At 36.8% G+C, this 27,557-nt stretch overlaps 1 protein-coding gene and 1 long non-coding RNA gene across 4 annotated transcripts in view; one reads left to right on the top strand and one right to left on the bottom strand.

The window, feature by feature from the left end:
• Positions 1-27,557, top strand: part of dpp6b (dipeptidyl-peptidase 6b) — a 174,108-nt gene that overhangs the window by 13,936 nt on the left and 132,615 nt on the right. Inside the window, exon 1 of one of the 3 annotated variants that reach the window (XM_055203017.2) lies at positions 4,212-4,574. The exons of 1 other annotated variant lie outside the window; for it this stretch is intronic. In XM_055203017.2, the coding sequence (XP_055058992.2) occupies positions 4,518-4,574 (57 nt within the window). In that variant the 5' untranslated portion in view covers positions 4,212-4,517. Of the gene's footprint in view, positions 1-4,211; positions 4,575-21,554; positions 21,738-27,557 lie in introns of those variants that run through there. One more of the 3 variants, XM_055203015.2, reaches the window with a different exon arrangement.
• Positions 21,366-22,109, bottom strand: LOC129442750 (uncharacterized). The gene is made up of 2 exons (XR_008643976.2): positions 21,934-22,109; positions 21,366-21,721 (listed from the first exon to the last, which is right to left on the bottom strand). It is a non-coding gene; the product is annotated as an uncharacterized lncRNA (long non-coding RNA).

The following is a 27,557-nucleotide window of genomic DNA, read 5'->3' on the forward strand; positions in this document are numbered from 1 at the left end:
GCCTATAAAAACATCATAACAGTACTTCACAACATTATCTTTTATTCTCTCATGTCTCGCATGCTTCCATGTCAAGAACTCAGAATGGGTTCTGATGTGTAGTAACTGCTGGGAAACAAAAACTATTATGTCTTGTTCAGTGATTGATTTTTTTGTTGACAGGTGTCGTCAAACTCATTAAAATCAAGTTTACATTTGCGTTCCACAGCATATTGTTTAACCATAATTTATAAACATACCTCACTCACTGAATAAATAATTAAACTAAGCTCTCATTTATGCAGACTAAACATAAATTGGTGGACACTAGCAGTCTGGACATGCTGATGATAACCTCCTTGCTACAGCCCTACACCACATCTTTAAACTAACCCTAATGGAGGATGCTGCACAACTCTGCCACATTTTATATATCAGTTCTTATGATGCAGCTGAGAGGGGGCAAAGCTTTTTAACTGTGCCCAGGGAGTGAATTGGAAAAGAAAACACCATGACACCAAAATTAACCTTTTCTTAGGCATTTATTTATTTTTGCTGAGGGTTTGCACACTGGGAAAAGAAAGTTATTTGGTCTTTGTTTTATCTTTCTTCAACTATCAGTCCCTCCAGAAAAACGCGATTGTGCGATCGCGCGATATATTGCATAATCAGCCAAAGTCCGCATATTTATGCAGGGCTGCATTTTTTCCAAATACGACGCACTTTCGCCGCATTAATTACATATTTCCGCGCACAAAATATGCGGGGCTTGCATGATTTCATAATCTCCGCATTTTCGTAGCAAAAAGTCACATATATATTAGCAGAAAGTTGAAAAATTTTGCATTTACTTCCCAAAAGTGCAGCCGTGTCCTCTATTGCCATGGGAACGTTACGAAGTGACGTGATTATGTGACGTGAACATCATTGCAGCTTTTGCAAGTTTCCGCAGTTTTTGCAAGTTCCGCAATTTTCGCAAATTCCCGCAATTCCATTGCATAAATTGCATAAGTATCCCGCATATTCCATCGCATTTTTTAAGAAAACGTGCCGCAAAATTGAGGATTTTTGCCCACAACAATCACAAAAAAACTCTGTGTTTTTCTGGAAGGTCTGAACTATTTCCCAGCCAGCATTTTTTTTAAAAAAGTTGCTAGCCAACCACAGCATTTTTTATGATTTTCATAAAAGTTGAATGCCTTCCAGAAAATGATGTTCTTTAAATATATAAACATACAATATATCAAATGAAAGAACAGACCTTCTAGTTTTAAACAAGAAAAAACCTTGTTTCATCCTATCTTTATTTGTTCTCTTTTTATCACCTCTCAGATATGAGTACAGTATTATTCCGTAGTACCGTATTTTCTGGACTATATGTTGCTCCGGAGTATAAGTCGCATCAGTCAAAAAATGCGTCATGAAGAGAAAAAAGCATATATAAGTCGCACTGGACTATAAGTCGCATTTATTTAGAAAATTATTATTCTTTTTGGGGGCATTTTGTTTGTTAAGTCTTTCTATGTTTTCTATAAGTTTATGTGCGCCCTTTCGTAGATGGTAATGTTTTCATTTGGTTCATGTTAGTCAGTATGAATTATTTTTGCCATATAAGTCGCACCTGACTATAAGTCGCAGGACCAGCCAAACTATGAAAAAAAGTGCGTCTTACAGTCCGGAAAATACGGTAGTTTTCATAGTTTGGCGGGTCCTGGAACTTCTAGTCAGGTGCAAATTATACGTTAAAATTATTTTTATATGAACCAAGAGACATCATAACCCTCTACAGCCGTGAGAGTCCGCTCTATGCTGCTTCTGTATTTATGTAATTCAATGGATTCAGTGATGCGGAATGACTTCGGGAGCTTGTTGAACTTGATTTGGCTTGTCGTGTTAATTTAGCCTCTCAGGTATGTTCTGTATGCTACTGTTTATAGTGAAAATAACTGTTAATGTTACTTTAACATGTACGGACACCTATTCAGCCTGCCGTTCTGTGCTATTGTTTAGTTGAATAACTTGCCTTTCCAGATTAAATGTCTGTTCTTCAGCTTGGAGTTTGTGAAATAATTTTCTAAATAAACACGACGTATAGTCCAGTGTGACTTTTATATATGTTTTTTCCTCTTCAAAACGCACTTTTGACTGATGCAATTTATATTCCGGAACGATTTATAATCTGGAAAATACGGTAGGTTTCTTCAAAAATAGTACATTTTGAACAAAAGGTGAGATAATTGCATTTTTGTAAAGTGCTTTTGTTAGAGATTGGATTCAGAACGATGATCAAAACATACTCAGAGTATTTACTGCTTTTGGGTCTGTATATGTGACGAGATAACTCGTCAATAGCGGGGAAAGAGTTAATAACACAGTGGTAGTTCTCAAAACATCTATGCCAGACTAGTGCAGTGCAAGTATGATTGTGTAAAACTGTAAAAAAAAATACAGCATGAAGTGGACCTAATTTATAAAAACAAGTTAAAAATGTTTAACTTAATTGATTAGACATAACTTTTTGCTTTTTAACATTTTTTTCAGATATCCACACATTAGGGCTCAGCAATATGACTATATAACATGTGGTTGCTGATTGCTTAAACTGTTTTACCATGGTATTTGTGTAGCACATTTATTTACATGAGACAGAGATGAAAAAACATGGAGTAATTCAAAACAACAGAGAGATGTGTCCCAAACAAGTCAAACAAGATGAGGATAAACTATTAAGGTGTTGGGCATGTGGCCATCTGTAGACTCTTGTTGTTTTGGATGCATTTATCTTCTGTTTCTAAACATCTTGAGTCTCTTCTCACTCAGTCAATTAGGGGCCTGCTAGCCAGCAGTACTGTCTGTTTTTGTTAAAACTCTCTTGTCTTGTAATGAATTGTAATTTACACTGTGCTATTGCCGTCTCTCTCCACTCATCTCATCCCCTGTGTCCAAAACAAATCTTCCAGAGCGACTGGCAGAGCAGAGTCACTGGGGTTTGTGTAATAAATTGAATGTTGGGTGTCAGAATCCTGAACTGGGCGTGTGCAAGGCAACTATGCTTCAAAGATTAAATTGCCAGACATTGAGGATGCCAGTACCCTATCCATTTACAGGGGTATAAAAATCACCTGTACTGCATCAATCACCATTCACTTGATTGAATTGATCCAATGTGGATATGCACAGAGAAATGTACGAGTGCTCCTTGTATTTCTGTTCTGAAATTGGTTTAAACATTTTGATAAAACAAGTAAATGCAAAGTAAGAAATACAAAAGTATCAAAATAAGAAGCATACAGTTACAAACATCTCTTCACATACTATTTTGCACATGATATCAAATCATACAAACCAATTTTGTTGTTTTTTCCACATTTATGGGAAAATTTTCATTACCGCGTGTCCATGGCTGGATTTGGGTTCTTTGACATGGAAATATTTATAATTAAAAAATCTAAAAAATTAAAAGCTTCAGTGCATGTTATACTATAAACATTTACAGTAAAGAAACATGTGGTATTTGGTGATCATTGGTAAATGTAGAGACAATAATAAGGAATATAAATGTGTCCAAGAAAAATTTTCTCATCCTCCGCAACATTTAAAAAAAAATTGTTGGAAGGGACATAATTGACTGTGACACTCAAGATGGCTACCAGGTAAGAAGTTCTTCTTTTTTCTCTCCAGATAAAAGTTGAAATTTTGTTTGTCATATTACCTAGACAACTTTTTAGTTCTCGTTACCGAAACATGAGTTTGTAACTGCATACATTTAATGTAATATCATGTTGCGGTAATGATTATTTTTGATAATGAGATGAGAATCTAAAAAATGTGAATAATTCTATAGGAAATATTTTTTAAATCCTCTAAAAATAATGGTTATAGTAAGTTCAGACCGTAATCTTATATGTGCAAAAAAAAAATTGCCTTCAAAGGCTTTTTAAAAAAATCTGATGCTGGACACCTTCTAAATCTGGATTTCGTGAGAATCACCCATGTTAATTTTTTCTTACTAATGGCCAAATTAAGCGCATTGAAATCATATTGAAAATTCATTTTTGTCTCCAGCCATGTCACTGTAAACACACTGTTTATTTGTTTTATTGCTTAGCCCTGTCACTCACATTCGTGGTCTTTCCTTTGGTCTCGCCTAAACTATTTGGCAAGGGCTTACTGTCACCAGCCGCTGATTTTATTTGTGTTTTGTGATATCTGTCCAGAATTTTTGAGTGGTTTACCCTCATGCTTCAGTGGGGCAAGACAGGAGCGAGGGAGGATGAGAAGGAGAGGGAGGTGATGGAGGAGAGCAAGAGAAGCTTGAAAGGGCAGAGGAGAAAAATACAGCTTAGAGCAGCGTGAGCCGTGGAATTGCATACTTTGGCTCTGAGTGTCTGTGTGGCCAAGACTGAACATTTAATAGCAAGAACAGAGAAAGAGGGTGAACAACAGGCAGGTAAAGCACCCTGCACCTCAGTGGAGGTTTTTTTTACCACTTTACCTGAACCGAACCCAAAAGCGCATGATCGTCGTGTAGATCCACAATGTCGGTCCTTATTGCCAGTCAGTTGAAAATCGACACCAGCACTTCAAATAGAAAGGTAAGGCCTTATTTGTTGCATTTATTTAAGCATTTAAACTGAAGCTTATTAAACATTTTCATGAATACAATACTGCAGCTTGATATTGTGTGTATGGATAGTTTAAGTTAAGAGCCTCCTAAGGGGAAAATGCTTAACCACAAGATTGGTTGATTGAGATTAGCATAAATCATTTGGGACCCTTGTCAGTGAATATTTAGGTATATTGTCAGTGTTGTAAGATAGGCAAAACGTTTAAAGTGTAGCTGAAATAACTACAGGAAGATTTGATGACCATTAAGTTTGTATATTTTAGTGGATGTGAATCCTCTGGCATTAAGGACAAACTAAGTTGATATATGAACTCTTCAAAGGCTTATTGCATGATACCATCTCACTGCTTTTTATTTTTTGAAAGTGAATACATACAATGTATACATGGACTACTTCACTTTCATAAAAAAGATTTTAGATTTATAAACATGGGTGATTCTCACGAAATCCAGATTTAGAAGGTGTCCAGCATCAGAATTTTTAAAAAGCCCTTGAAGCCAATATAAGATTTATTCTTATGAACTTACTATAATCATTATGTTTAGAGGATTTAAAAAATATTTCCTATAGAATTATTCACATTTTTTAGATTATCATTAGTCCCTTTCACACATACAGTCTTTACTGGTAATTTACTGGTAAATTGCAGTTAACATGTCATGTGTGAACAGAACCTTTCCGGTAAATCAGTGCTCCCAATTTACCAGTAAGACAGGTTGTAAGATTAACGGTAATTTGCCGGTAAGCGCTGTGTGTGAACGAAAAATATAGCATTACCGGCATTTAGATGACGTCAGACCGCGCTGACAGATCGGGCGGGCCAATCAGAAAGTTTTTTTATACAGGTGACGCGGTTTCCCTTAGACTGTTTACGGACGTTTCAACACACATGTTGCTTAAAAGTCGAGCACACCTGAAGTTAACATCTACATTTCTTCAAAACAGCTTACCATCTAATTGCCAAATTGCCGACGTCCTTAGCACACCATCTGTGAAGCCTAATGTGCAAACGCGCAGGTTCCGTTTGACGCCGCCTAACGCAATGTTGTTTGGTCACGAGCAACTTCGCGACCGTTTGCCACAGATGTGAAAACAACAAAATACGGACCGTGGATATTAAGTCATAACCCGCCGTTTACAAATACGACACGGACGGAGCTCGCCGGCCGCGCGCCACAGGTAACTTCCGCTTTCTCTCCGAGTTTACCGGTATTTTGATACTGATGTGTGAATGATGTCTTACTGGTAAAAAGACGGAACGTCACTGCATGTGTGAACAGCACATTTTTGTATTTACTGGTAAATTCATTCTGGTAAATTCATGGTAATTTACCAGAATTACTGTGTGAAAGAGGCTATTATCAAAAATTATCATTACCGCAACATGATATTACATTAAATGCATTTACAAACTCATGTTTCCGTAATGAGAACTAAAAAGTTGTCTAGGTACTATGACAAACAAAATTTTAACTTTTATCTGAAGAGAAAAAAGAAGAACTGCTTACCTGGTAGCCATCTTGAGTGTCACAGTCAATTATGTCCATTCCAACAATTTTTTTAATGTTAGTTCCTTGAGGGCTTAAACAATGATTGAAAATTGTTGCGGGGGATGAGAAAATTGGTCTTGGACACATTTATATTCCTTATTATTGTCTCTACATTTACCAATGATCACCAAATACCACATGTTTCTTTACTGTAAATGTTTATAGTATAACATTCACTGAAGCTTTTTATTTTTTAGATTTTTTAATTATAAATATTTCCATGTCAAAGAACACAAATCCATTCATGGACATGTTGCGGTAATGAAAATTTTCCCCTTAAATGTGGAAAAAACAACAAAATTGGTTTTTATGATGTCATTTGAAATCATGTGCAAAATAGTACATGAAGAGATGTTTATAACTGTATGCTTAGTATTTTGATAGCATTTACTTGTTTTATCAAAATGTTTCATGACACCTCGCAAGTCTAATTTCGCGAGAATCACCCCCTTGTGTTTCAGTACTCATAATAACAAAAACGTTCTGAGTTGTAAGGAATACATTTTGTCAGATCCAGGTCTGAAATGCATCTGCCGTCATAAATACACCATACAGCAGATATAGAGCTTACAGATAGCTACAATAAAATCATTTTAGAGTTGACCATAAAGGAAATGTCAGTCTGACCATTTTGTTCCTGAAAAAAGGTTTCAGATTTCTAATCCATATGTCTAACTTTGCTTGTGCTTTTCTGTCTCTCTCTCTCTCTCTCTCTTTCTGTAAAGAAATTCGTTCATTTGCTCAGTTATTAAATTTACTTCTGAAGTATGTTACATCATCATTGGTTTTAATTTCACTTGCACCCTTATCTTGAACATTTTAAAATTGGATTCAAAGACTGTATGATGTGCTTTGTGTCAAAACTTGGTTCAGTAAACAGGAGAATCCTCAGAGAGAACAAATCCTAATTGTCATGCTTAGTTTCATGACACTGACTTGAAAAGAGAGAGAGATTAAAGATGAAAGAGCTAGTCAATTGGCGTATAGTACTGTATATGAAGGTCCTGGTTTGCGATGCGCCCTATAAGAATGATGATGACCCAGTTGTACCACGATTTTCATCATAGCTTTATATGAATTCACAGTAGTTATGAAGAAATTGCCCACCGTTGCAATCAGTTGAGTCTGCAAAAGTGATTTCTTTCAATATACCTGAGGTGCTGAGAATCAGTTAAGAACTTGAGATTGAAGTTAAAAATTAAACCTAATGCTGGCCCTCCATGCCTGAAGGAATTTTGCACCATAAGTCACTTTTATGCTGGGTGCTTAAGGGTAAAAAAAGACTTCGACCTTCAAAGATGTAATCAAAGTAAACTTTATCCCTTTGAGGGTAAATTGTAGTTTTGCAGCACCACAGCATACAGAAAACACTTTCCAAAACACAATACCAAAATACATAAACGTGAAATGTACCATAAAGTAAATATATTGCACATATAGTTTAAACCAGTTATATGGATTGTCAATTCAATGAAGTATGAAAAAGGAGCTTGAATGTGTATGCAGTACTCATAACAGAATATACCGTGTGATGGCAGAAATGTGTCAACCAGTAAATATACCATTTGTGTCCAAGTACACTGACAAAACAAAAGCTGGATTTACCTAAAAATATAGTGCATCATTTTTGCATACATTTTTCAAGTAAGTATTACATGAAATTTTAAGGAATTTATGCAATTGCTTAAAATTTAAAGTAAAACTTACTTAAAAAAGTCGATGCAAAAATGATGCACTATATTTTTAAGTAAATCCAGTGTATTATTTTTCACAGTGTAGAATTATGGTTTCTGGGTCAATATCACTAAAGTGCCTTTGAGACTACAAATAAATCTGAGATTTTCCATTTAACTTCATTTATGTGCATAATTTATGTTTTTAGGGAGACCTTAGGCTGTTAGAAATGCATATTGGTTAAACTCCAGCACTTTTTATAAATGAACTGCAAGCAGACACCATACAAACAAACCTGTAAAATATGTCCACCCTGTCATGCAAATTCATTGTAAATTTTCATGACAGGGTAGACATTTTACCTAAATTTAGGAATAGCATTTAATGAACACATGATGTGCTATGCACTTTTAATCTTTGTACAGTGCCTCGTGAATGTGTTGGCATTTAGCCTAGCCCCATTCATTCCTATGGCTCCAAACAGGGATGAATTAAGAAGCCACCAAACACTTCCATGTTTTCCCTATTTAAAGACTGTTACATGAGTAGTTACACGAGTAAGTATGGTGGCACAAAATAAAACTTTTGTATGGAGCCATAGACATGAATGGGGCTAGGCTAAATGCTAACACATTCAAGAAGCGCTGTACAAAGATTAAAAGTGCATGTATTGAAAGAAGATAGGTATGTATTAATTTATCTAAGTTGATGTAAGAATATAGTAAAATACTGAAAAATGGTGGTGTTTTCCTTTAAAGGGGCGTTTACCCCAAAATGACAGGGTGGACAGACAGCAAGTACAGGGACACGTGCAAAATTCTTAATATATTATTATGAAAATTGAATATAAATTATAAAAATGACTTGTTTTTTCAAATAACTTGTTGAGAACAATAAGAAAATTAAAACATTTTTGAATTTTATGTCATTTATTCACTTTTTACACTTACTAAAGTCAGCTGAGCAGTGTCTGGGATATGCCAAAATCGCATAAGAAAATGGCGTAAAATGGAAAAAACATATTTCAAGAGACATATCATTGAACTTGTATGTGTGTAAATGTTTGGCTATTTATAAAACCTCAGAATTTCATTATTTGGATTATATTCATGATGACTGAGTGATTCTGATGAGGACAGCAAAATACACTTTATAGTGATATTGACTATCCTGGGATATCAGCCTTATTGGAGGCTTTATTGGAGGCCATGCTTCCCAAATAACAAAGAAAGTAATGATTGTGAGAAATGGATTATAGAGAAATTAACACCTGTGTAATACAGAAGACAAAATATACTAAGTCATCAGAGGACACTCTTAGGGGGCTCTGCGTTTTTTCAAATAAGCCGGCACTCCGCGTTTTTTCCGCACTCTGCGCTGAGTGTCGAGAGTTGAAAGAGATTCAACTTTGGGTGAAAAGCTCTGCTTGTCAATGTCAGTTCTCACACCGCCGTCCAATCACAGTGGAGGAGGGACGAAACAAGTATCACAACAACCAACCGACTCACAGCTCAAGTATGACAGCTAAAAAGCGCTCGGCTGAACAAAGCTGGCATTCGGCGTCCTCCAGGCGTTTTCAGCCATGTTTAAAAGTTTTGGTGTGCACAACCCCTTAGAGCTAAAAAAAGCTGTGAACTTATATTATTTCTTTATTTCACACAATGCGCTTATCTACATCTGTCTACATCCTGCTCTATATAAATTGTTATTTTGTGGTGTATTGTGAGGCTTTTTGAGGGCAGCTTAGATATGGAAATGTGAGAAAAAGGAACATAATAAAGATTGTACAGAATGTGAAGAAACAGACTCACTGTAAGGAAAAAGAAAATGGAAATGAAACAAATATACTTGCATGAGCTTCAATGATATTCTTCAATGATCTCCATCATGAATTATAAGCATGACTGAAGTGAAAATCCACTGAGATGAATCCACAGTGAAATTAAACTTTAGTTTTCTTTGCATTCCTTGTATTTTTAAAACGACTTATCTGCTTACTCAGCACCTTTCCAATACATTTAATGAGGCAGAAAATTAAGATTTAACCTCAAACCTTGAAGTGAAGTTTCTCTGTCATCCTGTGACCTGGGCTGGCAATGCATAGAGTGTTTGTGGAGCGTCCTGACAGATTAATCTATTGATTTTCAGTGACTCAGATGGGCTGAGGTCTGCTGAACTCTCCACAGAGAGATATGTGCCTTTAAACATAGATGACAGCTCAAAGATAAAGCCACAAACAACCAACTCAATCAAAACTCTAGCTGTTTACACCTGAGCAGATCTTTGGGGTCGTCCATCGTTAACTTATTTTAATGCACCTGTCAGTGCGCCATTATTCTACTGGACAGGCAGAACATTTCTAAGAATTCTGTCTTGTATAAGGCTACGTTTACACGGAAACGATCTGAAGAAAAACGCAAAAGTGGCGTTGCATTATCACTTTTTATTACGCGTTTATACAAGTGTTTTGGAGGAGAAATCTGCATGCATATGGTGACACAAAAGTGTGTGATATTCGATGTAGTATGCACTCCAGGCAGCTAGGTGGCAATGTGAAGCACTGACACACAACAATACCAAGTCTTTCTTGTTCTCCCAGGTCTCGTCCAAAGCCATCTGGTTTGCCTCTGACAAATTGGTGCATCAACAATTTGATGGAGGTAATTAATGCACCTTCTCTGATCAGTAGGGCTGTAACGATTAATCGTGTGTCCCATTAAAAATGCCTGTCTTAAATCGATTCTGAATCGCAAGGCTGCAATTCTGTGTTCCATGCACAGCTTGTGCGTGTACTACGGCATTTGGTCAGTAGGAAGTCCTTATCAATCTAAAATCATTATGAGTCAGAGTCGCACTTTAAAAAATTAGCTGTAATTATGCAGCTGGTTGCCAGTAACTTACTGTAGAAGATAAAGACTGAAAATGTTTCATGTTCATTTAACTTTGAACAAACTGTTGCCGGTAAATAACATAAATGTAAAATTTACAGTAAGTTACTGGCAGCTAGTTGCCAGTAATACCCAGTAATACTGTAATTTCTACAGAAATTGTTTACAGTGCGTTTATAACGTGCATTTTAAAAAAGCAACACTCGTTAAACAAAATCATTCACAATATTCTTTATTATCATGAAAATAGCTGAAACAATTTGAAGAACAGCGATATAAATATTCCTGTAGACATTTCCTGGAATAGCGTTTGTAATGCTACTTCTTCTATGGCACAAAGGGAGTTTGTGCACGAGAGCGCCCCCTGGCTTTTGGATGTGCCGGGATTTCACCGTAATTCATTCAAATTCATTCACTGAGAAAACGCGCATTTGCACGGTTAATCGTTACACCCCTACTAGGCTTGCCGCGATAGTCGGTGAAACGGTGATAACCGGTGCTTCAGCCTCTCACCGGTTAGATCACTTGCCCACCGCGACACCGTCTTTCACCGTCGTTTTGATATTTTCGTGTAATTTAATCATTTAGTTTCGTTAGAGAGAGCAAACTGAATGTGTCTGGTGCCTGAATTAAGCGGAGCTGAACGCGCTTCACGTCACAAAGCAGCAGGTGTCAGATTTCATTTATTCCTGTCAGAGTTTGCGAGGCAAGCTGACTGACCAGACGAAGGCAGAAGCCGCGTGCTTACTCGTTTTTTTTAATAATATAAATATATGATGTTTAATATAAGCGAGATCGTTTTGTTGTTGTGTTTATCATCAAGAAAAATAATAAACCCATCATTCAAGCAGCGCTTTATGGAGAAGTAGCCGGTTGCTCTGCTTGGGACTGGCTGGTTCTTTGAGAATTACCTACGCACATTGACTCAAGCACTTAATTAAATCAGCTGTTGGACTCGCATTGCATGCAAATGCATACGCAATTTAACGTAGCGTACGCAAGCACTGCATTTAAACAGTTGCGTAATTCAAAAGTGAAAGTAAAATGTGCATGTCTGCATGCACATTTATAAGCCCCTCCCACACGGTGACACCGGTATCACCGTGTTTGTGACGCGCTGATTAACCGGTGGGAAAATTACGTCACCGCGGCAACCCTAACCCCTACTGATCAGTAATACTAGCTGTGAATATTTCGTACAACTGCTGGAAAGACTGAATATTTATCAGAGCTGCTATGGCAACTTGAAGGTCCGACGTATGGAAATAATTGGACATGTTTGTTGTTATTTTCCTGAACTGGCGCATGCCTGTGACGTAAACGCGTATGCGACGAGAGCCAACGTGAGCAGACTATTGTGTTTTTACCCCTTAGACAGGAACGCCATCACCATGTAAACGAAAGGCACATTCGATAAAATATTTTTACGTTTTCATTAGGGATGCTCCGATCGATCGGCCGCAGATCGGTATCGGCCGATAACGGCATTAAATGACTCGATCGGTCCTCGTTAAATTCGTAAAATCTTTCTGTTTACTTTTGTCATGATATGGCTCCTCAATGCCGCTGCAGGTAGAGACCATTTTTACGCAGTGAGAGCATTTTTATAACCCGTGGCTCATGAGCGACGTGCAGATTTGCATTTCTCTCTTTGCCTTTACAGATATATGTGTATTTTCTATGAGGACGCGGTCCGGTCCTAACAGCACGACCCGTCTTCACATCCCCATCAAACAGCGTATACAACACATATCTATCGCGGACAATTGCATCCTCATGTCAAAAGTTTCTTATTTGCATGCGTTTTAAAGTTTTGAGCGTTTAAACTTTAATTTTCCTCACAGCTGCTCTCGTCTGTATACACCTGTCGCGCGCACACAGCAGCCTGTCATCAGTGCACGTGTACATAGCGATCTCTGTCAAGTCTTAAAGTTACAGTAACCTAATTCTTCTCTCAATAAAATCACTCTCTGCTCTTCACTAAAGAACTGTTGTACTTCATACGAATGCGTGTATATTTAATTAATACAGTAAAGACTGTGAAGTGTTTTATTTTCATTAGATTTTACAGACATAAGCCTTTTTAAAGACATATTAAATTTCTCTTTGCAGAAGAAATATTTGTTGTGTTAATTTATTTGATTCTCTATTAAAACAATAATATACCTAATTACTGCAAGTAATATAACAAATGCAACATCTGTGGTATTACTTTATCTAGAAAAAATGTTAGAAGTTACAGTCATCAAAGAGCTTGCATATTAGCTTGAAAAATCGGTATCGGCATTGGTATCGGCCGATCACGAAGACAACAAATCGGTGATTGGTATCGGCCTGCAGAAATCCTGATCGGAGCATCCCTAGTTTTCATCCTCAAGCGTTTTCGTGTAAACAGGGCCTAAGTCTCATGTTATACGAGGACTGTGGATTTTATTTATTTTTATTTATTTATTATGCAGATTTAAATTGTGTTCTTATTTCCATTTTTATTGTTACTTACAGAGAGAGCCTGCCCCCTCACGCTCTTGTGATTGTCTGTGGTTTTAGTTGCATTGTGTCTCGTGTGGACCATCAAATTGCTTGTCGCTAGAATTAGTGTTATATTGTTTTGTTGAAAGTTTTTTAAAGACTTAGTGTTCCTGAGTCTGTAGCTCAGACGCTAGAGCATTGCATAAAAATGCAAAGGTCCCAGGAAACTCAAATTATAAAATGTATAGATCGATAAATTGCTTTGCATTAAAACGCCTACCGAAATGCCTAAATATTTGATGCGTAATGCATAAAATCATAAGATATTAGCTGGATGATAAAACATGGAAAAACATTGTTTATTAATATATGTTAATGTTTGGTTTTGAATCAGTTTTTCCCTTCCTTGATCTTGTATTGGTCTCAACACATTTGGTCTTGGTCTTCTTGACTTGGTCTTGGTTTAGATGGTCTTGACTACAACGCTGCTATTTAGTTTGACTGAATCAGTTATGGGGCCCTATTTTAACGATCTAAGCGCATTGTCTAAAGCGCACAGTGCAACGTCTAAATAGGCGTGTCCGAATCCACTTTGCTAATTTAACGACGGGAAAAATGGTTTGTGCGCCGAGGGCATGGTCGAAAAGGGCTGCTCCTGTTTTTGTAATGATTAATGGGAGTATTTTGGGCGTAATGTGCAATAAACCAATGAGAGTCTCAGCTCTCATCCCCTTCAAAAGCCAGTTGCGCTGGCGCTATGTACAGAGTCATATACAGAGTCATCATATACAATAAATCCGTGAGGTAGCATTTAAAAAAAACATTTAAAAACAGATGCATTTGTTTAAAGGAAAGCATTTATTTACTTACCAAGCTACAGGTGAAGCAGCTCTTTGCGCCTTCAAACGTCTCATAATTAGTCCTCATTTATGTCCAAGAGACGCAATAATAATCTTTTACATTCAATCCTTTAATCTTTCATATTTAAAAACGTTTTTGTGCTGCTGTGAGTGTGCATTCATGTGTGTGATAAGCAAACCCGCGTTGTCGTCCCGTTTATAGGCCATATTACTAATGCGCTCTTTAAATAACAAAAAACATATTGATTGAAAAAACATATTTTAGTTGCCTCAAAATAGCAACGCGCCAACAATGCGCCTTAACACACCTCGTTTTTAGACCAGAAGGCCCATGGATGCAAAAGGGGGCGCAAATGCATTTGCTATTTAAACAACTTGGCGCTAAACGTGAAAATTATAATTGCTCAGGGTGGAAACTAGCAAAAGACACTTGCGTCGTGCATTGCGCCGGGTGTAAGATAGAGCCCATGGACTGTGTCTGAAAACAACTGTATAGACACTACATCACATCTACTTACATTGAACTAGAATGCACATTATGGAGTGTCATTTGCAACTAAATGATACATATGCTTGCCTTAATAAAGGCATCATACTAGAAAGGATGTAGCGCAAGCATTGGTATCTGCTGCATCTTGATGGCCTTTATCCAGAAGCATTTTCAGCTTTCAGACACACCTATTGGCTCTGTGCCATGAAGGTGCTTTGAGAGTTCAAGCTGTTAAATAGTGTTCAACGTGTCACATCAGTATACGAGCCAAGGCTGTAATTGAATGTTGAAGCATAATTGATTGATAAGCAGTTTATCTGAACCAGTATTTTATTAGTGTCAGCATCTCTGTGGGTAATTGCATTTTATATATATATATATACACACTAACATTAGCATGAATCACTGTCTGTCATAATAAACAGAGTTTTTATATGCTGCTTAGTTTTAACAAGACGCCTAAGATAACCGTGCAAAATCATAAATAAAACCTTATGCATTATTCAGTGCCAAGGATTAAATTGGTGTTTAAATGTATCAAAACCGCACTTCAGGTTAATAGATGAAATGTCTTATGAAGGTGATGAGTTTTGAGAATTTGCTTTATGCGATGGGACTATTGATGAGTCCCTGTTCTTTAGTTTACAGAATATACACTCACCTAAAGGATTATTAGGAACACCTGTTCAATTCTCATTAATGCAATTATCTAATCAAACAATCACATGGCAGTTGCTTCAATGCATTTAGGGGTGTGGTCCTGGTCAAGACAATCTCCTGAACTCCAAACTGAATGTCAGAATGGGAAAGAAAGGTGATTTAAGCAATTTTGAGCGTGGCATGATTGTTGGTGCCAGTGAAGGGCCGGTCTGAGTAATTCACAACCTGCTCAGTTACTGGGATTTTCATGCACAACCATTTCTAGGGTTTACAAAGAATGGTGTGAAAAAGGAAAAACATCCAGTATGTGGCAGTCCTGTGGGTGAAAATGCCTTGTTGATGCTAGAGGTCAGAGAAGAATGGGCCGACTTTTTCAAGCTGATAAAAGAGCAACTTTGACTGAAATAACCACTCAATACAACCGAGGTATGCAGCAAAGCATTTGTGAAGCCACAACACGCACAACCTTGAGGCGGATGGGCTACAACGGCAGAAGACCCAACCGGGTACCACTCATCTCCACTACAAATAGGAAAAAGAGGCTACAATTTGCACAAGCACACCAAAATTGGACAGTTGAAGAATAGAAAAATGTTCCCTGGTCTGATGAGTCTCGATTTCTGTTGAGACATTCAGATGGTAGAGTCAGACTTTGGTGTAAACAGAATGAGAACATGGATCCATCATTGTTACCACTGTGCAGGCTTTTGGTGGTATAATGGTGTGGGGGATGTTTTCTTGGCACACTTTAGGCCCCTTAGTGCCAATTGGGCATTGTTTAAATGCCACGGCCTACCTGAGCATTGTTTCTGACCATGTCCATCCCTTTTTGACCACCATGTACCCATCCTCTGATGGCTACTTCCAGCAGGATAATGCACCATGTCACCAAGATCAAATCATTTCAAATTGGTTTCTTGAACATGACAATGAGTTCACTGTACTAAAATGACCCCCACAGTCACCAGATTTCAACCCAATAGAGCATCTTTGGGATGTGGTGGAACGGGAGATTCGTGTCCTGGATGTGCATCCCACAAATCTCCATCAACTGCAAGATGCTATTCTATCAATATGGGCCAACATTTCTAAAGAATGCTTCCAGCACCTTGTTGAATCAATGCCACTTAGAATAAAAGCAGTTCTGAAGCAAAAGGTGGTCAAACACAGTATTAGTATGGTGTTCCTAATAATCCTTTAGGTGAGTGTAGATGTGTCTTTTTAAAGAGTTTATGATGTTATGCTGCATTTGCTGCAGAACACTAAGTGACACAATCTGTAAACAAAATCATCAAATTTATTGTAAGCGGGACTTAAACTATGAGGAGTTAATTGTAACAGACCTTATACATATTACACAGGGCTGAGTAACCTGTGCTTTTGATCTTTTTGCTTTTATTGTCAGAAGACTATCTTTCTGTGAATTTGTGGAAAGTTGTGTTTTCGTTCACACACATAGTGTGTTTTGGAGGCATAAAAAGTAAATTTCTTCATCACATGTTATTTTTATTTCTGAGTTGGGTGTGTAAAGTCCTATTCGGCTGTGTAAAGCCCTATTCTTATAGTAATTGGACAAAAAAAAACACTCACCCATGGCTATGTATATGGTGTTGGACTTGATGAGACTATTTCCAGTGCACTTATTTATTTGCTGTTCTGGTGTTGCTATAATTGCTTCTATTGTTTACCTCATTTGTAAGTTGCTTTGTACAAAAGCATCTGCTAAATGTAAATGTAATTGTTTCTCATGAGGATGTCTGTAAAAATGTATTTGCATGCCTCCTCTGTGATAAAACTCATGCATTCGGATGAAGATAAATTCGCAATGTGTGAGTTTATAATTCGAAACACCTGGAAATGCGCTACATGTGTGGTAATTACACAATGAATCACATGATACATGAAACTTGATTTTATGTATACGGAACGGTTGTGTAATTGAATACAAATTAAAATTGTATTTAGCACTCGTTGCTGCTGATAATAGACATTTTAAATATTTTTGTTTATTTACATCAGCTCCCACTCATTGTAGAAAAGCAATGAAAGATTGTGCCCATACTTCTCATCATTTCAGTTATGAAGTGTTTAAAATGTTCACAAAGACGCATCTCCAATAAACGCAAAACGCATGACCATGCGGTGCTGTTTAGTGGTCTAAAAGTAAGTGCAGAATGACTTTTACATTGATCCACTTTTATAAACTCAGAGATATGAATTCCAACAGTGATTCAATTACCAAACGACCTTGGTGTTTGTCAAAAAACAGTAGGTAATTTGGCCAGGAATTTTTACATGGGTGGATGGAGATGTACTGACATTCTGGATTTGGACAGCAATATGGCACTTTTCCATTGCATAGTACCCCACGGTTTGGTTTGGGTCAGGTTGAGTCAGCTCACCTCACTTTTAAAATCACTGACTACCCCCTGTAGGTTAAATGATGAAAATACATTCCCACAAGAAACAATTACTGTCCGAATAGGGCTTTAGTCAACAAATTCAACCTTATATTATCTTAATCACACGAATTAATGTAGACGCCACTATTTTAGACAATGGCTCCCTGATGGCAGGTTTAATAGCTTATCTAGGAGGTATGACTAAAGTGTATCCATGATAGTGCCATCTCTACTTTTGCCTATTGAAATCAATTAAATCCAAACACATTTGTAGCACAAAGTGCATGATTTATGCAGGCTGTAAGCTATTCAGCTTCTAGGTGCTCTGTTTTAAGTAAGCATACTTCAGATGGCTGTATAATGGAAATAACTGCCAGTAAAAGAAAAAAGGTAATTACTTTTTGCAGTGCATGCTATTTAATTTTCCATGCATATTTGTGATATAGGACCAATATCAAGTTAGAATTTCCTGAAGGCTTCCATGAATGAACTTAAGGCTCACACTACAAAAATGTGTCTAAATGTTTTAGACTAAAATCATTGATCTGTGATAAGCTTCAGTGTGTATATGAATTACTTGTCAGAAGTTGCATATAAAAAAGGAAAACAGTAAAATTCTAAGAAGTTTCTTTAATTGGCAAAGAAACATGAACAGCCTTTTACTTAGAAAATATTTTACAATTTATGGTTACACTGTTTTTAATAGAAATTAAGTAGTGTTTCTGGCAGCAGTTTGCCAGTAACTTACTGTAGATTTAAATTTATGTTATTTAATGGCAACAGTTTGTGCAAAGATAAATGAACATTAAACATTAACAAAACTTTATTTTTACAGGAAAAAATAGAAGTACAGCATTATATGCAAAGCATTCTGAAAACCAAAATCAGAAAAAAAACAGAAAAAGGTTAATGATGATTTCTAGTTCCCAGAATGCTTTGTATTAGGCTGTTTTTATAATTTTATTCTGTAAAGACAAAGATTTGTTAATGTTTAATGTTAATTTTTCTTTTAACAAACTGTTAAACCTATAAATTAGATAAATATAAATCTACAGTAATTTACTGGCAAACCGCTGCATAACTACAGCAAAGTGTAGTTTTAAAGTGTAAAGAATGAAATAAAATGCACCATCATTTTGACAGACAGGGTCGTACATTTTCATCATAATTCAATTGTATCAATCATATCATAATTTAATGATAACAATTAAAGGGGACATATCATGAAAATCTGACTTTTTTCATGTTTAAATGCTATAATTGGGTCCCCAGTGCTTCTATCAACATAGAAAATAGGATAAAGATCAATCCAGTAACTTAGTGTTGATAAAACATTCTCTGCAAGCATGTGAAAAAATACGTCATTGAACTTTGGCTCCCCTTGTGATGTCAGAAGGGGATAATACCGCCCTTTAATTTGCACTATCCAACCACGCCACCGCCGTTTTGTGCAGACATCAACTTATTTGCATTTAAAAGGACACTCCCAAAAACAGCACATTTTTGCTCACACCTACAAAGTGACAATTTTAATGTGCAATATCTATATGGTATTTCGAACTAAAATTTCACATACGTACTTTGGGGACACCAAAGACTTATTTGAAATCTTAAAAAAGTCTTGCGAAATGTCCACTTTAATAGCTTTTGTTTTCCTTCACATGTTCATTTTTAATCACAAACTTACTAGACAAGCATATAAGTTAAAATGTGTTTTTTTTTGTAAAGCGAACAGATGAACAGAGACTGTGCATCACTTTACATGTTCAACATCACATGAAGCAGAATAAATTCTTGTTTTTTATTTACAGTGCCTGACAAGGCACATAAATACTATTGGGATTAAAATATCAACAAACATGTAAAATCTGAATTCAACTAAACTCAAATGCATTTGACACACTACTGTGTCTGAAATCATCTTAATGCGCATTAATTGTTCGTCTTTGTGTAATAAACGCACCAAGGCAGAGTAATGCATACTCTATTCATTTGATTTTGTATCTTTAGCTCGGACAGACGACACCTCGTTGCAGTTTTAATTTTGTTCTGAATACTGATCTCCCGCTCTTCCATCACAATGGAGTGTTAAACTTCAGCAGCATAGATCTGTATCAGCCTATGACATCAAAGTATCGTGAGTGAGTTTAAGATCAGTCTGTGCATTAGGTCAAATATGCACTTGCCAACTTGACAGGGCTGGGAATTACATTTACAAGTTGTAAGTGTAATCTGTCAAAATGACAGATGGCTTTCAGATTTTTCTGTCACTGCTAAAAATATTTTGTCAAAGACGGAAAAGTTTCGGCTAACACATTCTGCATCACAAGTAGTACAGTTACAGGATGGTAGTGGTCCGACTCCTGCAGCACAATTAATTTCATGTTGCAGCTGGACTTACACTCTTTTCACACTCTTTTCACACTCTTATGGACTCCCGGGCACTCACAGAAATTTATTATGCTTTTTAGCATATATTTTTATTCACTCCATTCCATGCTGGGTAAATATTGGACAGAACGCACCGCTGTGTTAAAATTGACCCAATGGTTTGTTTGAACCCAACTAACATTTTAAAAACAAACAGTGCTAAATGGCACTAAAAGTGGTTCACTGGCTCATAATTATAGGGGAAACGATTTTAAATGCTATATAGCACCTGTGTAGAACCATATTGTGCTATATAGAACCATTTCTGGTGCTATAGTGGTGCTATATACCCCCCGGATGGTTCTTCATGTGCTTTATAGGTGAAAAACTAAAAATGGTTCCCCTATGATTACAAGCTTTTAGTGCTATTTAGCACTACATTTTTTTTAGAGTGTACTGGATTATTTTAACCCATGGTTGCATAACAAAAACCCAACATTGGATCATTTTTAACCCATGTTCTGTCCAATATTCACCCAGCATGTGTATATTCAAATTTTTATCAATTTCTAGCAACACTTAATAAAGTTGATAAAAAGTTATTTGCAGAAATGCCATAGAAGAACCATTTTTGGTTCTCCAAAGAATCTTTAAGGGCAATGGTTCTTAAAAGAAACATAATAGTCTGTTAAACTTTCTCCACCTTCAAAAGCCTTTTATGTGTCAGAAAGCTTCTGGGGGTGTTTCTTATGGAAAAAAATAATCCTGAAAAAAGTAATATATTGATATTCAATCTATGCTTTATCACTACTGAATCCTGCTATCTTAATGGTTTTATGGAAAGCATGGACCACTGTGCTCTGTTGACAGTCCTTCCCTAAGATGTTGTCTTGCATTTAACCACAGTGTGGCACTCCAGTACTGCGCATTTGACCTTTTCAGCAATCGTATGAAGTAAAGGTTATTCTTTCATATTTTTCAACATCCATAAACTAATTATTTAGGCTGCAATTTGATTCACTATATTTGTTGATATTTGAGGGAGATCTATGTGTATACAGTTAAATACTCTCTCAGTGGTCACTTCTCATGCAGAGCGCGTCTCATCCACACACGCGTGCGCGCACACACACTGCTCTGCGTAAAGCTCATACTCACGCGTCTGTCTTTACATCGCTCGCCTCATTTAAAAAATGCAGTGCAAACTCTGAAGTCCATTTGTTTAATCTGATGGTCAAATATAGTTTAATACAGACTATGTTTTTATTTGTATAGTCGCTCTTCGGCAGACAGGCTATAGAGGAAACAACGTGCTTTGAATACAGAGCAGACTTTCTCTCATACCGCCCGGGCTCGAGCCAATGCCATAAAACAGAGAAATACTACCATACATACTAACGGAGCGCATTATACTTTAATTTTCATTAAAGGACTCGTCTATCTTTTGGGGACATCAGCCTGCCGGCAATTCGAGAAGACGAAGAGCGTCTACCTTTTGCGGAATAACGTAAAACAAGTACATCAGGAGCGCAGCCGCTACAGTATATCTCGCATTGAGATGCTTAAGTGATTTTTACCAGACTCATGGCTTCGCTTTATCAGAGATTCTCGGGAAAGATTAACACCAACAAATCTTTTCCTCATCCACCTGAAGCCAGCCATCTCTTGGGTGGACAGGTCCCTGAGGATGGGAATAAGCCTGGGAAGAGTCCCTCATCCCGACCTCCTGCCCAGTACCGCAAGAAAACCGCCTGCGAGGAAGAAGACGTAAGAAATACGGTTATATTTTATTTACACTTTATTTTTTCACTTAGAGACTTTGGTTCTTATGCGCATGTCTGTTTTTAAGAACGAGAACGCAATAAAAGTTATTGCATGTCGTTTTAGATTATTCTTGTTGCAATGACCAGTTATGTGAAAATTAGAGTTTGGTTGAGAGTTGGCAGCTATTTTGTGCACTAACGTCTGTTTTTGAGCAAATGTGCAATGAAACTGCAGCAAACTGTCACAGGGTCCTTAAGTGCTTTATTTATCTCTGAAAGAAAGCAAAACAGCCAGTGACCGGTAGGGCGTTTGGTGCTGTAAAAATACCGTACAAAGAGTTGTTACGTTTCGTTTGCAACAGGCTGATCGCATGTTTTTAATAAATTTGACCTTCGAAGACGAGAATGACGTCAGGGCTTATATGACGCGTCACTCACTAATTGTCGTTTCTAAACATTCTGCTGCTAATATGACGCAATAAACATGGTTTGCATTTTTTATTTCTATATGTAAATTATAATTTAGATATAATTAATTTAAGCATAATTAATAGACAACAAAAACTCTACAAAGTCTTTATGCATCATTATTCATAAAAATAGCCAATAGAACTAAGTAGACTTACCTGATGTCTAAGCAACAAATTATGCCCACCATAATTCAACAAAACTGACACAAAACACATTTTGGTGCCCCATTTCAGTTGTTTCTGTGAACTGACGTTCAATCTTTTTTTGTGGCTTTCATAGTCTGATGAAAGAGCTTTGATTTCTTGTTGAATCTGTGAAGCCAAAGAGCTGTAATAAAGCTCACAGATAAGTCATTTGTTAAAAAACCCCACAATATTCCTAAACATGTGACAGTTTTTCATTTTCATTGCGACTTTAAGGAGAGAATTTAATTCTACTGCTGTAGGCCAAAATAATTGTGGACCCCTTTCGTCCGTTGACTGTCTGTCAGCACAGGTGGATTGGACTGAATAATTAATGAATAAGGCAGTGACTTTGAGCAGATGGAGTTCTGGCAATCCCCCTTGATTTTGTATTCTCACAATTAAATAACTACTGTCTATTATGCATACAGTACAGTAAAACAAAGACCTATACTACTGTATTGTATAGTTGGGGCTATGCATGTTATTCATGTTATGCCTGGAATGCAAAAGTGTCCCTGAAATCATATGTGGAGTGATTATTTTCCCCAAAAGAGAACAGGAACACGTAATTTTTTTAATTATGCATTTTTGCATGCAAGTAACAATTAGGGATGCACTGAAATGAAAATTCTTGGCCAAAACCGAAAAAGAGGAAACCAAGGCCGAAATCCGAAACACAGAAATAAATTATGCCATTATTAGTACCATTGCATTTATGGCTATGACTGTATACTAACTTTACCAGGGATGTGACGGATCACCAAACTCACGGGTCGGATCACATCACAGTTTTTAAGGCACAGATCGGATTATTTTTCGGATCAGCAAAAAAGGGGTGTAAAAAATCTAATAACAAATAAAGAAATTACAAACATTTATAAAAAAGAACAAAGTTGCACATTAAGTAAGGTCTGAAATTTGCATTAGGTACAGAAATCGAATTAAATGAATCATAATACTGTATTTATTGTATAAACTAAATATGATTATTATTTTTTAAGAGCCACAGAAGTGATTTTCTCTTTGTCTTGGGTTGTTTGATTAACATTAATGACACAGACTTAAGTAGGTTAATTGAGGTTACTGTCTCTTTAAGACCAAATAAGTAGGGATGCACCGAAATGAAAATTCTTGGCCGAAACCGAAAAAGCAAACCAAGGCCGAAAAACCGAAACCAAAACACAGAAAGAAATTATTATGCCAATTATTAGTACAATTGCATTTATGGCTATCACTGTGTACTAACTTTACTAGGGGTGTGTGATGGATCACAAATCAGTTCGGATCACATTACAGTTTTTGAGGCACAGATCAGATTATTTTTCCGATCAGCAAAAAGCAGTTGGGAAAAATCTAATTAACAATAAAGAAATTGCAAACATTTATAAAAAAGAACAAAGTTGTACATTAATAAGGTCTGAAATTAGCATTAGGTGGAAATCAAATTAAATGAATCATAACACAGTAAATTAAATACATTATTATTTTTAGAGCTATTTGTCTCTTTGTCATGGGTTGTTTGATTAACATTAATGCCACAATCTGACTGTATCTATACATACACTTAAGACATAAACAAATGTTTTTATTAGAAAAAAATACTGTGGAGATAATTTTGTTTATATGTGCCCTATCAATAACAGAGAGATTTTATGTTTGCTTGTTTTTTTTTTAAACGCGTCTCTCTCGTATGTGCACTATTAAGGGCACTTAAACGCGCGCGCACACACAGAGAAGGAGTGTGAATCTCAAACAGTGCAACAGTCGCTCCACATAAAAACGTTACCTTGTGTTTCATTGCTTTATTCGCCAAATGTATGTTAAGGGATTACAGTATGAGACACATTAGCGCGACTCTCTCTAAAGTTTACACATCAAGACATGCTTAATCTTTGCAGACGACCGAAATTTCGGTGCACCACTACAAATAAGCACAGACTGGTTTCTGACTCTAATCTATACATACACTTAAGACATAAACTCATGTTTTTATTAGAAAAAGAATACTGTGGAGATCATTTTGTTTGTATATGCCCTGTCAATAACAGAAAGATTGTATGTTCGCTTGCTTTTTAAAATGCGTCTCTCCGTGTGTGCACTACTAACACGCGCGCGCACACACAGACAGTCGCTCCACATAAAAACATTACCTTGTTTTTCATTGTTCTATTCGCCAAATGTATTTTAATAGATTACATTTTGAGACACAGTAGCGAAACTCTCTCTAAAGTTTACACATCAAGAGTTCTGATCTTTGAAGGGCGTAGCGTAGGGATCATCACGTCTGACTGGAGCTGGACCGGACACAACTGCATGTGCGTCTGTGCCATAGGTCTGTGCGTACAGAAAGCTGCTCACTTTATCGTCTTTTTCTGGTTAAACTGTTTAAAATCACTTGAATGTAAACATTTGCAAGCCTTTGGAACACGTGCAAATGATAAACTTTCCCTACTTAAATTTGCATATTTTATCTGCGAATCGCATGCTAGCCGATCTGTGATCCATACTGATTCACGACCTCGGGAGCTAGGGAACAAATTGAGACACGGGGATACTGAAATACGTCCACACCGCAGACATGTTGCTTCAGACAAGCACGTGCAGGTCACGGTTTCTGTTTGCGTCATCACAACATTTCGGCCATATTGTTTTGGTGATAACATTTTCGGTGGCCGAATATTCGGTGCATCCCTAGTAACAATGTAGACATTAGACATCGGTCATATTTAATTAATGGAACTGTATTATACATTGAATTATATTATTTATTTATTTTTTAATCAAAGTTATGTCGGTCAGGTCATATCTCCATTAAATGCTTTTTTTGTTTTTTTTTGTAATCCTATTCCTCTCTACTTGATATTATTTTCAGCTTGATATAACCAGTATGATAGTAAAATGCCACAAAAGTATTACGTATATGGTTTATGTAAAGTGTTGACAAACTATAAAGTGGATTTCATTACGCTCACAGCAGCCAGACTTTCCACTGATTCTCTGATCCAAAGTCTGTCAGTGTAGGAAATATCACACCACGTTTTTTATCTTGTAGTTCTTTGTTCGCTTTGGCGGGCTGCTAGCCAATAAGGCGACCTTAATTAATCATCCATAGATGGCTGGACCTGAATAGAGTGACATTTAAAAGGACAGAGGCCTGTGGATACTGTTCCTTTAATGAAGAGAAACATATTGACTTCCACTGTATACTCAGCTGGGGGGTGGCTGTCAAACAGCCTGGCTTTGTCCAGTGTCAGAGTCCACCCTATGCCACAGGCTCGATAAGATCAACCAGACTGCCTGAAGACAGGAGGTTGAAAATGGAAAATCGTGACTTGCATGTTTTGGTTGAAGTCTCGTCGGCTGAGCTCCGAGACCAAACTGCTGCTTTTCAGACTGTATGCATCGCTAGTTAACGTATAGCTACATGACTCAGACATTTGAGTAAGTCGATCATCACAATCCTTTTAATTACCCTTCCACACACTATTGAAAATAATACCATCTGTGCTGAAATATCACACTCCATTGTAGGCTTATTTCTCTATTATGAGTAATGCTATTAAAGGATTAGTTCCTCCGTAAATGAAAATTCCCTCATTATTTACTCATCCTCATGTCGTTCAAACTCCTGATGGCTTCATTTGTTTTTAGTTCCAAAACGCGGATGGCGTTGGATACCTTAAAGGATCTGAAAGCAATGTATGACTTTTGCTGTAATGTATATTTTAAGTTTCCTTAAGGCACACAAACAGGTTTTGTTTTAGACAAACTAAAATATAATTCCTTATTTGATGAAAGTCTTGACCTCTACCTCTTCTTTTCTCGTAAGAGCGCACGCTAACCACACAGCTCAGTTTTCTACTCTCGTTTCGTGGATATCGCCGTTACGTTACGGTAATTAGACATTATTAAAAAGTAATCGTGCTAAAACATGGGCAAACAACACAGAGAGAGATGCACAGGTCAAGACTTTCATCAAATAATGGATAAAATTTAGTTAGTTTAAAACCAAACACATTCGTATGCCTTCAGGACACTTGTCACGCGGAGTTAAAAATCTGCATTTTAGTTCAGAAGAACAAAGAAAGCCATTAAAGGGTTTAAACAACATGAGGGTGAGTAAATAATTATAAAAATGTCATACTTCTGTGAACTTTTCTTTTATGTTTAACTAAACAAACATGGCATTTAGATAAAATCACACAGAATAACATGACTAATGGCTTAAATGTGTAAACAATGCTGTTTAAAAGTTCCTACAGAAGATGGAAAATACTTTTTCAGACCTTTCGAATGCACACAGTCGGGTCAAATGTGCTTTTCTTAGTGCTTAGATCTGATCCAAGAAATTAATCTACTGTACCTTTCTCGTCTGTTGTTTATATCTCATCTCTTTGGGGCATATTCAGGTCATCCAACCGTTATAAAATCATTTTACTATCCTGAGGCAACATCTTTTATAGGAGGTTCAAGCATTTGCAGTGTTCACAAATGGTAGTGTGTCTGAAAGCAAAACAGTTTTGCCCTTAAAGGCAGTGCGTGAATGTGGGTATGTTATTTCATCTACTAAGACGCCTTTATCTAGTTTAAACATTATAGTAATTAAATACTGTTGTAATTAAATGCTCCAAAGCACAAAAGTGCATCTGAAGTTTAAAACCAGATGCTAAAATGCTCTTTAAGTCATTGACTGGGCAGTGAGGTGGCTGCCTTAGAGACATTTTGAAGTCAAAATCGAGTCCAGCATGAATATTTAAAGTATGTTTTTGTCAAACAGTTGTTCTCGAATATCACATTTATGGGTTTATACAGTATGTCTTGTGTTTCCTGCTGTGATAATGGTGAAGCAGATTGTTAATGTTTTGTTTCCGAGTGGCTTAGCGTGAGAGACGTACTGTATCGCTGATTCAGTTGTTACTATTTCCCAGAGGACTCACTTGAGCATTCAAGAAGAGAAATGTTATTCTTAGCTTTCACATTCTCATTTACATACTTGATTTAGAAATGTTTATTTTTACTTCAGCTAAAAGAAACCGCAGTTTTTCTTATCAGACGTGATTTTGCAGTTTATCGCTTCACGTCACACCCGGTTTGCTGTGAATTCTTTGAGCGTCTGTCACTTGGAAAGATCAGCCAACGCAAACGCCTTGACTGATTTCCGGAGACGA

This window comes from Misgurnus anguillicaudatus, chromosome 2, assembly GCF_027580225.2.
Source record: "Misgurnus anguillicaudatus chromosome 2, ASM2758022v2, whole genome shotgun sequence".
Lineage (NCBI taxonomy): Eukaryota > Metazoa > Chordata > Actinopteri > Cypriniformes > Cobitidae > Misgurnus > Misgurnus anguillicaudatus.